Below are 12,868 nucleotides of genomic sequence, written 5' to 3' on the forward strand. Positions count from 1 at the left end.
GAAATCCGGCAGGATTTTTTTTTGGTTTTTGTTTTTGTGGTACTGGGGATTGATGCCAGGACTACCGGCTTGCTAGGCAAGCGCTCTACCACTGAGCTACCTTCCCAGCCCATTTTTATTATGAGACAGGGTCTCGCCAAGTTGTCGAGGCTGGCCTCAAACAGGTGATTCTCCTGCCTCAGCTTCTAGAGTCTCTGGGATTATAGGCATGCACCCCCGCGCCCGGAGAGCACAGGAATTTTATCTGACCTCAGGCTTCCCTCGGGCTGAGAGATCACAAGTTCACCCCTCGACGTGAATCTGGGTAGCTGTCAGCAGTGGCTCCGCAGAATTCAGCTTTTACCAGGCAGCTTCAAGCCCGTCCCACCCTGGTTCCGCCCCTGACCCAGCCTCTCCCGCCACGCCCCCAGCCCCGGCTCGGTGTGGGCGGAGCCTCTGTTCAGGCTCCGCTTGCCACGCGCACTGGCAGCCGCCGAAATCCGGCCAATGGGAATATGCAGCTGCGGTCCTATCGACCAATCGCAGGAGGGCAGGGGGTTGGCCTTCTTGGCTGTGGCTCCCGGGATATGGAGCCGCCGGTGCTGGGGCGGCGTGTCAGGTGGTGGAAGAACGGGTAAGGCTAGGGGTGGGCAAGGTCAGGGGTCACGGCGCCCGGCTATCCGCAGGCGGGGAGGGGGGTGTGACGCCTCGAGGGCCAGCTGGGGAAGGCTCAGGGGCCTTTGTGCCGGACCGCGAAGGGAGGTGCGGGAGGGAGGGCCTGAGGCGCTCGGCGCAGTGACCGTGGAGCGGATGGAACCGCATTATTCAAAGGGAGACCGAGAAGAGGGCGGGCGGGGTGGGAAGCGAACGCCGGAGGGCTTGGGGCCCTCGACCCTTGCGCGCCGTGACCTAGGACAAATGGCCCAAACCTGGGCTGGACCTGACTGCGCACCGTGACCCATGGTGGAGGGTGCGCTGACCCGCCGTAACGCGCCGGAGAGGCCGATGTGCTCAGGGGAAGGTCTCCCGCCGCCCCCGCCGCTGCCTTGTTCGCGGGACACCGGGGCCTGGTCAGCTGTCTGGGGCTTCCGCTGCAGCAAAAACTCTTTTAACGAGTCCAGCTGGCACCCCTGGAACGCCTTCCCCAGAAGAGCCTGTGCAGGCCGTTCGTGTTTGTGTGTAGCTTGGTTCTAGGATGAAATTCTCTTATTATACATTGTTTTCGGAGGAGTATTGTGGGTGAAGGAATGTGACATCTGTTAGAAGTGGAAAGCAAAAGCACACATGGAAGGAGGAGATGGGTTTCTATAAATTCGGTCGCTCATAATCTTAGTGAATGTTGGTGAAACCAGGGGAAGTTATGTTTACCTTGATTTCTGTGGCATCTGTAGCTTGGCCAGTTTGCTTCAGTTCATGACTATGTAAACCTTTGCACAAATTGCTTAGCCTCCTTTTTGTTTCTTTCTTTTTGGTACCGGGGATTAAATCCAGGGGTGCTTAACCACTGAGTCACATCCCCAGACCTCTTTTAAACAAGTTTTAAATTTTTATACAGGGTCTCACTAAGTTGCTTAGGGCCTTGCTAAATTGCTGAGGTGGCCTCAAACTCCCAATCCTCCTGCCTCAGCCTCCTTAGTGGCTGGGATTACAAGTGGTGCCACCATGCCCAGCTGTATTTTTGTTCTACATACTTAAAATGGAAATTGATGATATCAATATCGGGTTGTTGATGAGAATGAAATTATTTAATATAGTGCTTGGAATAGAACTTTACAGGTAGGAGGGTTTTTTAATATTTATTTTTTAGTTATAGGTGGACACAATATCTTCATTTTATTTTTATGTGGTGCTGAGGATCGAACCCAGTGCCTCAGAATACTAGGTTAGCACTCTGCCTCTGAGCCACAACCCCAGCCCTGGATAGAAGTTTTTGTTAGTAGTATTATCTATATGTGTCCCCTTTACCCCTGCAGATTCTAAAGTAAAGAATTCTGATCTTATTTCTTATCCTTTACTCACAATACCTAGGCCTATTGCCGGTGAACCCACCCTTAGGCCTGTTCTTTTCATGCACATCATTAACCCTGATCTAAGTGTGTTGTGTAATTATGTTGTGTAATTATGTGACTAGAGGCTTTCTACTTGGTGTTTTATTAAACAGATTGGAAACTGTCATTGTACTTAATCATATCCCATTGTAACTATATTTTTAAATGATATTTTTGAACTTCATTGACTGTCTGCCCCCCATACCCCCATTGGATAATATTTCATTCACAGTCTTTGCTCAGATAGTTTATTTTGGACACAGTACCAGAAAGGCCATGATTGCAGCATACTTGGTTTCTCATGTTCCTGGAACAGCTTTGGGACTCAGAAGGGGAATTTCTGAGCAGCCTGGCAGCATTTCTTATTAAGGAATAGGGAAACTTGATCTATTCTTATAGTACTGTTAGGAATTCAGCAGTATTATCTTATAGCTATAGAGCTACTAAGTGGCATTGATTCACTTTTGTCTCAGTGAAGGTTAAAGAATGGTATCCACCAAGTAGTACCTTTTCTGTTTGATATTCAGCACTGAGTTTGGGTAGGCTATAGTTCTGTTTATAATTTAGCAACATTTATTGAATAATTAACATTAATTGGCCCCTGGAGAAACAAAGAAGAATCCTTAATCCTTCAGGTATCCTGACTAAAATAAAACAATATGTATGTATTATAAAGCACATTATTATTATTATAAATTATATTATATTAATGACATCAGAATGGAATATAAAGCAATTGACCAGGAATAACAAAAAATATATATATCATCTAACTTCTTTTCTGTTTTTATTTTTTGATGGTAATTGGAAATAAATCCAGGGCACTCTACCACTGAGTTATATCCCAGGCCATTTTTTATTTTGAGACAGGGTCTCACTGAGTTGCCAAGACTGGTCTCAAACTTTCCATCCTCCTGCCTCAGCCTTCTGAGTAGCTGAGATTACCAGCATGGACCACAGGGCTGGCCTTTTCCACTTCTAATTTAAGGTCAGAATGCTTTACTTTTTTTAGTGTAAGGAACAATATTTTCAGTACAGCATAAATTAGGATATTAGGATTCTTGTTCTTATGCTTATTAGTGGTAGGTCCTGTTGTATGGGGATCTTGTTTGTTGTGGTCTCATCTTTATTACTTGGGTATTTGTTAAAACCCCTTGGTAATGAAAGGAGAAGACAACAAGTTAACTATTAATATTTTATTAGGCTCAAAGAGCAGAAGGAAGCATGTACAAGGCTGGAGAATCTTGTAGTATGTGTTGTCATAAATTTATTTTCCTTTGCTTTAAGAAAAGAATGGTTGGGCTGGCTACATAGCTTACTGGTAGAGTGCTTACCTGGCACACATAAGACCCTGGGTTCAGTCCTTAGCACTGCAAAACAGGTGCAGGGGAGAGGGGAAGGGAAAGAGATGAGAAAAGACAAGACATATTGAGGAGCTGGGCATAGTGGCGCATGTCTATAATCCCCACACCTGAAATTCCAGCTGCTTGGGAGGCTGAAGCAGGACATTCGTGAGTTCAAAGCCAGTCTCAGCAATTTAGTGAGGCCTTAAACAACTCAGTGAGATCCTGTCTTTTAATAAAATACACAAAAGGGCTGGAGATGTGGCTCAGTGCATTCCAGTACCTGTGGGTTCAATCCCTAGTGCTTAAAAAAAAAAAAAAAAGATGTTGAGAAAAATATGTACAATTTTTAGGGGTCAGCCAGGTCTAATAGCACATACCTGTAATCCCAGGACTCAGGTGACTGAGGCAGGAGGATCACAAGTTCAAGGCCAGCATCAGCATCTTAGACCCTGTATAAAAATTTAAAAAGAAAAAAATTTGTAAGGGGTCAATCTGCATTTGAGCTAGTATTTGTCATAATATAAGTGGGTTGTATATAATTCAATGATAATCACTTTCCATATTTGCCATAGAAAGCTACTTAAGCAAGTATGAGGGCAAAACATTTTTTCCTGAGGCAAGAAGTAGGTATAGATTTTTTAATAAGGCGTTCTTTTCTGCTAGAGAGAGATGTTTTAAGTTGTTCACAGAGCTTGGAGTTGTGTTCCAGGATAGAGGTGTCAGGCCAGGAGTCCTGGTTGGTCCCCCAAAGGGAAACACAACTGTTGTACAGTTCTGGTTAGGAGGAAGTTGCAAGAAATTCACACTGGTAAAGAGTGGGAGGATCAAAACTAACTATAAGTCCTGAAGGTAAAATTTCAGATGAGTAGTCAGGGAGGTTTGGAAGCTGATTAAGCTTCAAGAAAACTGAGGGGAGAAAATGAAGAGTTCCATTTAGTGGGTACCACGCCCATCAATTTTGAAGTCTCTGGTTGATGAATGATATTATGCCTAAGAGATCAGTACTTCTTGACAGCCTGGCCACATTTCCCTTTACTGTTATCGCTTGTGACACCCAGACAGCCAGCTTCATTATCAATTATACTTTTCCCCCCATATCTGACTCCCTCTTTCCTCCTTTTAACATTTTCATTCTCTCATTTTTTTTTAATCTTTAGACATTTTTAAAGTCAGGTTTTTTTGTTTGTTTGGTTTTCAACCTCAAAATAGATTCAAAGTCTGACTCGGGTGCTAAGAACAGCAAACTAAGTGTTGAGTGGAAATTACAGTTCTCTGGTAGGCCAAGTAAGATATTTCCAGTTTTAAGATTGTTACTGTGGCTAGTATCTTAATGGCCACTGTGATACAGAGGAAGAAAAGGAGAGGGAGACAAGGACAGACACTGTCCTGATTCATGCAGCACTGTTTGTCTTTTTTGAACTGGGTGTATGATGTGTCTTTTGGTTGAAAACAGAGAAAAATTCTAATATTAGAGTGGATTAGTGTGTTGTATAAGGTCTTTTTCTTAAATACTTACCAGAAGGGCTTTTCATTCTGTTTATTTCGCCATGACTTTCATATAATTAGTCTCCAACCTCTCTTTTTTTCCACATTATCATTTTATATCAAATTATTTGTGTATGTGTGGGGGATTGAACACAGGACCTCATGCATTCCAGCTAGGCAAATGCTCTACCACTGAGCTAAAACCCCAGCCCTCAAATTTGTTTTAATAAGAGAAAAATAAGGTAAATCTACTCTAGTTTAAAAAAAAAATTTTAAAAATCACATCCTCAAGAATAATTTGGAGGTTCACCTGTATTTTCTAAGCTGTTTATTTTTTCTCACCTCCAGAGGGAATGGATGGCATTTTGGAAGTCATCAGGTGGATATCCATGATGGAAAGGCTCAGAAAATGATTTTTCTTCATTGATCCAGAATGAGAAAATAGGGGAAATAATAATCTGTCACTACAACAAAGGCTGGTACTGGGTGTGTAGCTCAGGGTAAAGCATGCTTAAAAAGAGAGAAGTAATCTCTGAACAAAAGGTTCAGAAAACAATTAGATCTGTTTGAATCACTTAAATATTTTAAAAAGTTTTGTTGATTCCCAATTATTCAGATGATAGGAGCATACTTTTATGAAAAACATACAGCGTAGGTATTGGATTAAAGTTGTGGTTTAGCAGAAAGCACCTTTTGAACCTCTTTCCCATCTCTCCTAAATATCCTCATAATTTTCTCCCACAGCTTTCCTGTTATTTTTGCTACCAGAGCAATAACCTTCCGTGTGCATTTTTTAGATGTTGGAGGAGGAGTTGTCCAGTGATCTCAAAGTATATGTTTTTGATTCTCATAAGATTATGGATACCAAAGGAATAAAAAATGGAAATCACCACTGTCAAGTTATGAAAGAAAGTATGCATAGTAAAATAATTTAAACCTAACATTTGTACCCAAGGCAAACAGTACGTTTTTTCCATATTTTTGGAAAATGTGCATTTTCTTCACATTAAGTGGTACCAATAAAAAATAATGATTCTAAAAAAAAAAAAAAAGTTGTGGTTTAGTACCACTAAAGTACTATCAAAGTACTTCGGCTTGAAAGTAGATCTTTAGGGCTGAGGTTGTGGTTCAGCGATAGAGTGCTTGATCCTCAGCACCAGATAAAAATAAATAAATAAAATAAAGGTATTGTGCCCAATTACAACAAAAAGCCAATATTAAAAAAGAAAGAAAGTAGACCTTTAGAGAAAAGAGAATTTTAGGAGTATCAGGAAATCTTTTCCTTTTCTTGGGAACAAATGAATTGGGAAAAAAATCACAATTCCTTGTTCTCTAATAAACACTTGAGTATTACTTTTTCAAGCCTTGATCTTATGTCTGGCAGCTTCTCCTTTGTCACCAGTATGTCTCTGGCACTGAACAGGGTCTGAGGAAAGCATCAGACGGGGCACTTTGCTTTCTTAGCCTTTGAACACCCCTGTTCATATTTATTTAATTAGTTAATGCCATGCAGACACTTTTTTTGTTTGCCTCTATGAAAGTTCTTTTCCTATTCAATGCTGCCTTTGATTTTGTTGCACTTGGGAAGTGAGGAAAAAGGGGGACATAGGTGAGTGCAGTGGCACATGCTTGTAATCCCAGCCACTTGGGAGGATAATCAAGATTGCAAGTTGGAGTCCAGGTTGGGCAATTTTGCCAGACCCTATCTCAAAGAAAAATTTTTAAAAAGTCTGGAGGTATGGTTCAGCGGTAGAGCACCCCTGAGTTCGATCCCCAGTTTAAAAAAAAAAAAAAAAGGCAGGCAGGGGTGGATTATTTAAAGGACTATATTCCAAAACATTCCTTCCTAACCTTACAATTAATTTTAGGAAGACTGATTCAGCTCTAAAATCAAGTGAAATGGTTTTAAGTGTCTTTTTCTTTTTATGAGAATGTTAAAATAAATCATATTATTTAAAAATCAAACTATTTTTTAAAAAATATTTATTTTTTTAGTTTTTTTTAACAATAGGGGAAAAGTTTAAAGTTGTAGCCTGTGTGGTAAAGCATGAAACTACCTTAGAAACTTAGCAAGGCTCCTAGCAATTTAGTGAGATCCTGTCTCACAAATAAAGGGCAGGGGATGTGGCTCATTGTACCTTGGGTTCAGTCCCTGGTAACAATAACAACAACAAAAAGTTGTATATGTTTGAATAATTAGTACTTCAGACATTCTTATGTGCTTTTTTAGAACAGGTTTGGATTGTCCAAATTGTTCTTCCAGAGTTCTTTTAAATGCTAAGAACAGACAGAATTATTGATAATTAGGTATTAGAACGTATTATCACCAATATATATTTTTTTAGTTTTCATAGAATTTCAAACTTGCAGGAATATTGCAAGAACACTACCAGGGAATAGATGTTTTCAAGACAACATGGTAAGAGTGGTAATCAGTGGGTACCTTGGTGTAACTGGGAAGAGGGGGCCACTTAATCCAAATTAGGGAGCCAGGAAATGCTTCTCTGAGAAGAGTGCATATGTTCTTTGCTTTCAGGTGAAACTCCAAAACCATAATTTCATAATTTTATTGTCTATTTGAGCACTAAGAGAAACTATTGGTTAGTTAAGCTTAAGGCAATAAATGCCTGTCAGCTCACAGCTGCAGATCTCTGATTACCCATTGCACAAGTGTTATCAGAGAGTGCAACTGAATATCCCCAAAGTGTTGGTTTCTCTGAGAAGCTTCGTGAGTCCATTTTTTAAAAACTGAAAATGGGCTGGAGATCCAGCTCAGCGGTAACATATATGTTTAGTAAGTGTAGAGCACTTTGATTCCCCAGTACCACATTGAAAAATAATAATAATAAATAATGTACCTGGTAAAAGTTTTTTCCCTAAGTCCAAAGAGTTATACAACATGTTTTCAGTAAACAGTCTTCCCTTAACTTGACCTTGTTTTTGCTCTCCCATTCCCTTTTCTTAGGGATAGCCATTATTTTGTCCAAAGGTATACCAGATCTTTCTCTGTGTAAATGATGCATACTGTTTAATAAGTTGATGTTTTCACTTGACAGCATATCTTGGGGATTACTTTATCAATACATATAGACTTGCCTTATTTATAATGGCTACATGTTATTCTGTCCTATGAATGTGCAGTTTATTCAGCCAGTTCTTTACTAATATGCAGATTTGTTTTCCAGTATTTTGACACTATAAAAAATGTAGTAATGTCTTTGCACATATTTCCGTGAGTTTCATTCATTCATTTATGTGTATATATATATATATATATATATATATATATATATATATATATATATTAGTTGTGGTTGAACACAATACTTTTATTTCACTTATTTATTTTTATGCAATGCTGAGGATCCAACCCAGGGTCTCACATGGGCAAGGCAAGCACTCTACTACTGAGCTACAACCTCAGCCCCCCCTCGTGTGTGTGTTTCTTTTAAGATTTATTCTTAGGAGTGGAATTGCTGAGTCAAAGAATGTGCAGGCTTTTGAAATTTAGAAAATATAATTTGATCAGCATTTTTATTCCTGTAAAACAGTCTTATAACTAATGATAATGAATGGGATAAAATAGTCATAATTCATTGAAACTATGAGTGCTATGTTTTCTATTGTTACTTGTTTGTTTGTTTGTTTTTAGTTGAAGGTGGACACAATACATTTATTTATTTATTTATTTTTATGTGATGCTGAGGATCGAACCCAGCACCTTGCATGTGCCAAGTGAGTGTTCTACTGCTGAGCTACAACCCCAGCCCTCTATTGTTATTTATTTATTTTTTTGCCATTTTTTTTCAGGTGTTGATGAACCTTTATTTAATTTACTTAGTTATATATGGTACTGAGAATTGAACCCATTGCCTCCATGTACAAGGCAAGCACTCTGCTGCTGAGCTACAACTCCAGCCCCTATTGTTACTTTTTGATAGGAGGAAATGTACTGGATTTTAGAGAAGGTGACACCTGATGGTTGGGGGCACACTAGAATGTTATAGTAGGATTAATCATAATTACTAAAGTATTGCTTGGTTCATTTGGGTTGCTTGTGGCCTCCATCTTTTCCTTAAGGTAGTGAAATGACTGAAACAACATGGTATTACAGTACTGGAGAGCAAAACTGCCTAATATTAACTTAATGTTACCACATGGGTCATAAATTATCATAGGGACTTAAAATTCTATGCAGCATACCAATCATAACTGACGCTTTCTGTTCCCTACCCTAGTTTTATTCTATAGATATGTGAGCAGTGGGGCTTACAGTTTTTTGACTAAAAGCTGCAATGAGAAAATTGGAATCTAGAATCTATATTTTCTCTTGGTATAGTATGTTCTTGAGGTTTCAGAGAAGACCAGACTTCTTGTGTTTTATTGACTCTGTGTGTACTTGGTATAGAAATGATCACTTAGAATCCCATTAATAATTTAGAATAATTTAGAAATTTATTATGAAACATTTCTTCCTTATTATTTTTCATTTTGAGACAGGGTCTCTAAGTTGCTGAGGCTGTCCTCTAAATTGTAATCCTCTTGTGTCAGACTCTGAAGTCACCCCACTATACCTGGCTAAATATAACTTTTTTTTTTTGTAGGTGGATACAATATCTTTATTTCATTTTTTAAAATGTGGTACTGAGGATTGATCCAAGTGTCCCATGCGAGTTAGATGAGTGCTCCACCACTGAGCCACAATCCCAGCCTCTAAAGATAACTTTTAAAAGCCTGCTTTGGATAGAAATCTTCCTAAAATGTATTACACATGTCCCTGCCTTTTAAAATAGGCTGTCAACCATTATTACAATGCAATTTAATAATTTCTGGATGTTATTGAATTTGTAAGAATGTTGTCAGACTTGACTGAAGTATAAGGAAGAGCTTTTTCTCATACCAAAAGCTAATTGATGTGCTTTTGAAATTTTTCTGATTCCTTATTGTGCTAGGTTCCCCTTTTCCTATAAGAGTCATAATTTCAGATCTGATTTGTGGTTTCTGATTTATTGTGGTATAAGATAACCTGATAACCTGGCTTATTGAATTACATGTAAAACAAATAAAAAGACTGGGGGTGTCAAGGGGCTGTGCTGATTGGAATCCAAGGGAGTGGTCAGAAGTATACATCCCATTTAGGTGAGGACTGTTGCAACTCACTGAAGGGCATATTTAGTCAGTGTTATTGGGCTCTTTGGCTAGTTTTTAGCCACTTGGTGGTTAAAATCTGACAGGAAAAACAGAGTTGTCTAAGGTTATCTAATACTTGACATCAGTGACTATGGAGGGGAAAAATGATGTTTCTAAATTAGTAGGTGGTGGTATGTTTTGTACCCCAGAAGACAGATGACCTAAAAACTCTCTTCAGTTCTGAATGCTAGAATTCTATAAAATAGGTATAGAATCTGTTGGTTGATAGAAAATCAAGAAAGTGAGGATTGCAATATATGGAGCAAGAGTGGAGAAAGATTACATTTTAGCAATGAAAAATGGCTAAAGGGATAGTTACTGCTGGGATTTAATGGGAGAGATAATCAATACATATCACCTTGTCTTTTCCTTTCTAAACTTGGAAGTAACCAAGAAGTAGATTTTAGAACTGCATTGAAATTTAAAAATCAGCCTTATTGGTGAGGTTGACTAGAGAATGTGTGGTAGATTTGTAGCCAGTTTACTCCAAAAGGATGCTGAGCATGTGGGACACCTCACTACCAGCCCTAGTCTTTCAGGTTGCTTATATAGGACCCAGACAAGGCTGACATCTCACAGACTAGGCCTAGTTCTACTGATACCTCACCTCTCCTTGAGAGCTCAGGAGAAACCATGGATGATTCATTTCTTTCCCAGTTGTCAGAGGGTTGGGAGTGAGACTGGATCATAGCTAACATCTCTCCTTGGGGTAATTAGAGGCTCTCTATTACCAGTGTACCTGTGTAGTGCTTTTTTTGCCCTTCTCTGGAGATTAAACCATGAGCTTACCTTGTTAGGTAGAACAATTATAAATCTGTCCTTAAAAAACTCATAAAACTGGGCTGGGGTTGTAGCTCAGGGGCAGAATGCTTGCCTAGCATGTGTGAGGCACTGGGTTCAATTCTCAGCACCATGTATCAATAAATAAAATAAAGGTCCATTGACAACTAAAATTAAAAAAAAATCTCGTAAAACTGGGGAAGATTATTCTGATTTTAGACATTTGGAGGCAAAGACAGATTGGGTAATTGCCTAGCAGCCTCTCAATTTAAAAGGATTACCTAAATCTGTAAAATAACTTTTGCTTCAATTTGATTTTAAAGTCTTACCAGCAAAAATATGATTAAGACTTTTCTATTTTTGTAAATATTTTTCATACTGAAAGCTGTAATTATTTTCAAGGTGATTTAATTCAGTAGAAGAATGTTCTTTTCTTAAAAAAAGAAAGAGAGAAAAAAAAAGGTTCAATCATACAGAGTAACAAAATGCTGATTCTGAACTTGTTTCATTTTTGCTTATTCTTCTCCCTCCCTTTTTTCCTTTCCAGAATCCTATTCTAAGAACACGGGTACTCAGGTGTCCACCATGGTACTAGGTCCTGAACAGACGATGCCAGATGGTAACTTTGAGCTTTGTGTTGTTATCCAATTTTTATTCAGAATTAGGCTTATGTCAAAACCTAAAATTTGCCATATTTTCCTTGTTATCTGTTCTAACAAACTCCATTCAGGAGTCACATCTAGTGACTTTGGCTATATGAAATGTAGGTTTATAACTACAGAGACCTGCCTCATCTTATTTCCAATTCAGAGTTGAACTACATTTTGTTTCACATTTGATTTCTGTAGCATTCTTGCAAGGATAACACTGTTCCCAGACTTGGCATAATGACCTTTGGAGTGCTTTGGGCATTCATGATATTTTCTAATGTTTTAGATATGTAAGAACAGTAAAATACAGAGTGAGTCCCTCATTCTGTATTTTGTTGGAGCTTCTCAAGTGCTTTAACCAATCCTTTGTAATTCTGAACTTCCCTTTTGGAATTTCCATTCCTTTTCTATAAATATCTTCAGCCAGTTAAGTGATGTGGATGGATCACCTTCCTATATAAACAAAGCTCTTGGTTTTCTAGTTGAAGGTTGTAAGAATTTATTAGAAACATAGAGAATAGAGCTTTGTGGTTCAACATGGTCATATCATGTCTGTGGCAAACTAGACTTTATATATTTCTGGTGGGTTGGCTCTTTTCTCCTGGACTTACCCTCTCTGCACTTAGGATTAATTGTGAAATGCAAGTCTGTAGGAAACACTGATATCAGGCAGAGATGGGCCCTGCTATCTTGAGTGTGCTGGTAACCCGTGACCAGCAGCTCTTCACAGTACGCCTTATTCAGGATGCAAAGTGTTCCTACTCGGTGGTTGCCCACAGCATCAGATTTTACCTTAAACTGTGGCAGGATTTTGTAACTTGTATATTTTTTGAGAAACCTGATAGAGGTGTAATGTCCAAGAATGATTATTTGAGTATGACCTATCAAATAATTGAGTGAGGTAGGTAGATATGTTCCAGTAGATTGACCAACTTTTTTTCTTTTAAATGTTAGGATTTTAGGTTATTAGTGGGGTTTGTCTGGGAATGTTATATTTCAAGTCCTAGATGTCAGTGCTTTTAGGGGAAAATGAAATGATCCTAAAATTACTAAGTAGGAGTATGGAGTAGGAAAACCACTGAGAGATTAGTGTTAAAACTGATCCAGTGCTGAGTGACAGGACGAGCAGGCTGAGGGGGATTGAATAATGTAAGGCTTTTTTGTATTACTTTAGTTTTTTACCATGTGAATGTATTACCTAGTCAAAGAAAAGTTTATTTTAAAATATAGGTAATAATAAACTACAAAAAAATCTATCAAGCTAGATCAGATTAGTCTCTTGTATATTCAGGTATTAAAAATATTTCATTTTAGATGCCAGAGATTTTAAGACCCTGGGTCAGATACAGCATTATAGCACCATCAAAAAGAAAAAGAAAAAGAAAAAAGA

General features: G+C 38.7%; 1 protein-coding gene across 3 annotated transcripts in view; it reads left to right on the top strand.

Annotated features, from left to right (window-relative positions):
• The first annotated feature begins 457 nt into the window (after window positions 1-457).
• Window positions 458-12,868, top strand: part of Slc11a2 (solute carrier family 11 member 2) — a 31,750-nt gene continuing 19,339 nt past the window's right edge. For 2 of the 3 annotated variants that reach the window (XM_005324950.5, XM_040280636.2), the window contains exons 1-2: window positions 458-613; window positions 11,376-11,447. In XM_005324950.5, the coding sequence (XP_005325007.3) occupies window positions 487-613; window positions 11,376-11,447 (199 nt within the window). In that variant the 5' untranslated portion in view covers window positions 458-486. Of the gene's footprint in view, window positions 614-8,504; window positions 8,594-11,375; window positions 11,448-12,868 lie in introns of those variants that run through there. The other variant, XM_013358468.4, reaches the window with a different exon arrangement.

Source organism: Ictidomys tridecemlineatus, chromosome 6, assembly GCF_052094955.1.
Source record: "Ictidomys tridecemlineatus isolate mIctTri1 chromosome 6, mIctTri1.hap1, whole genome shotgun sequence".
NCBI classification, from domain to species: domain Eukaryota; kingdom Metazoa; phylum Chordata; class Mammalia; order Rodentia; family Sciuridae; genus Ictidomys; species Ictidomys tridecemlineatus.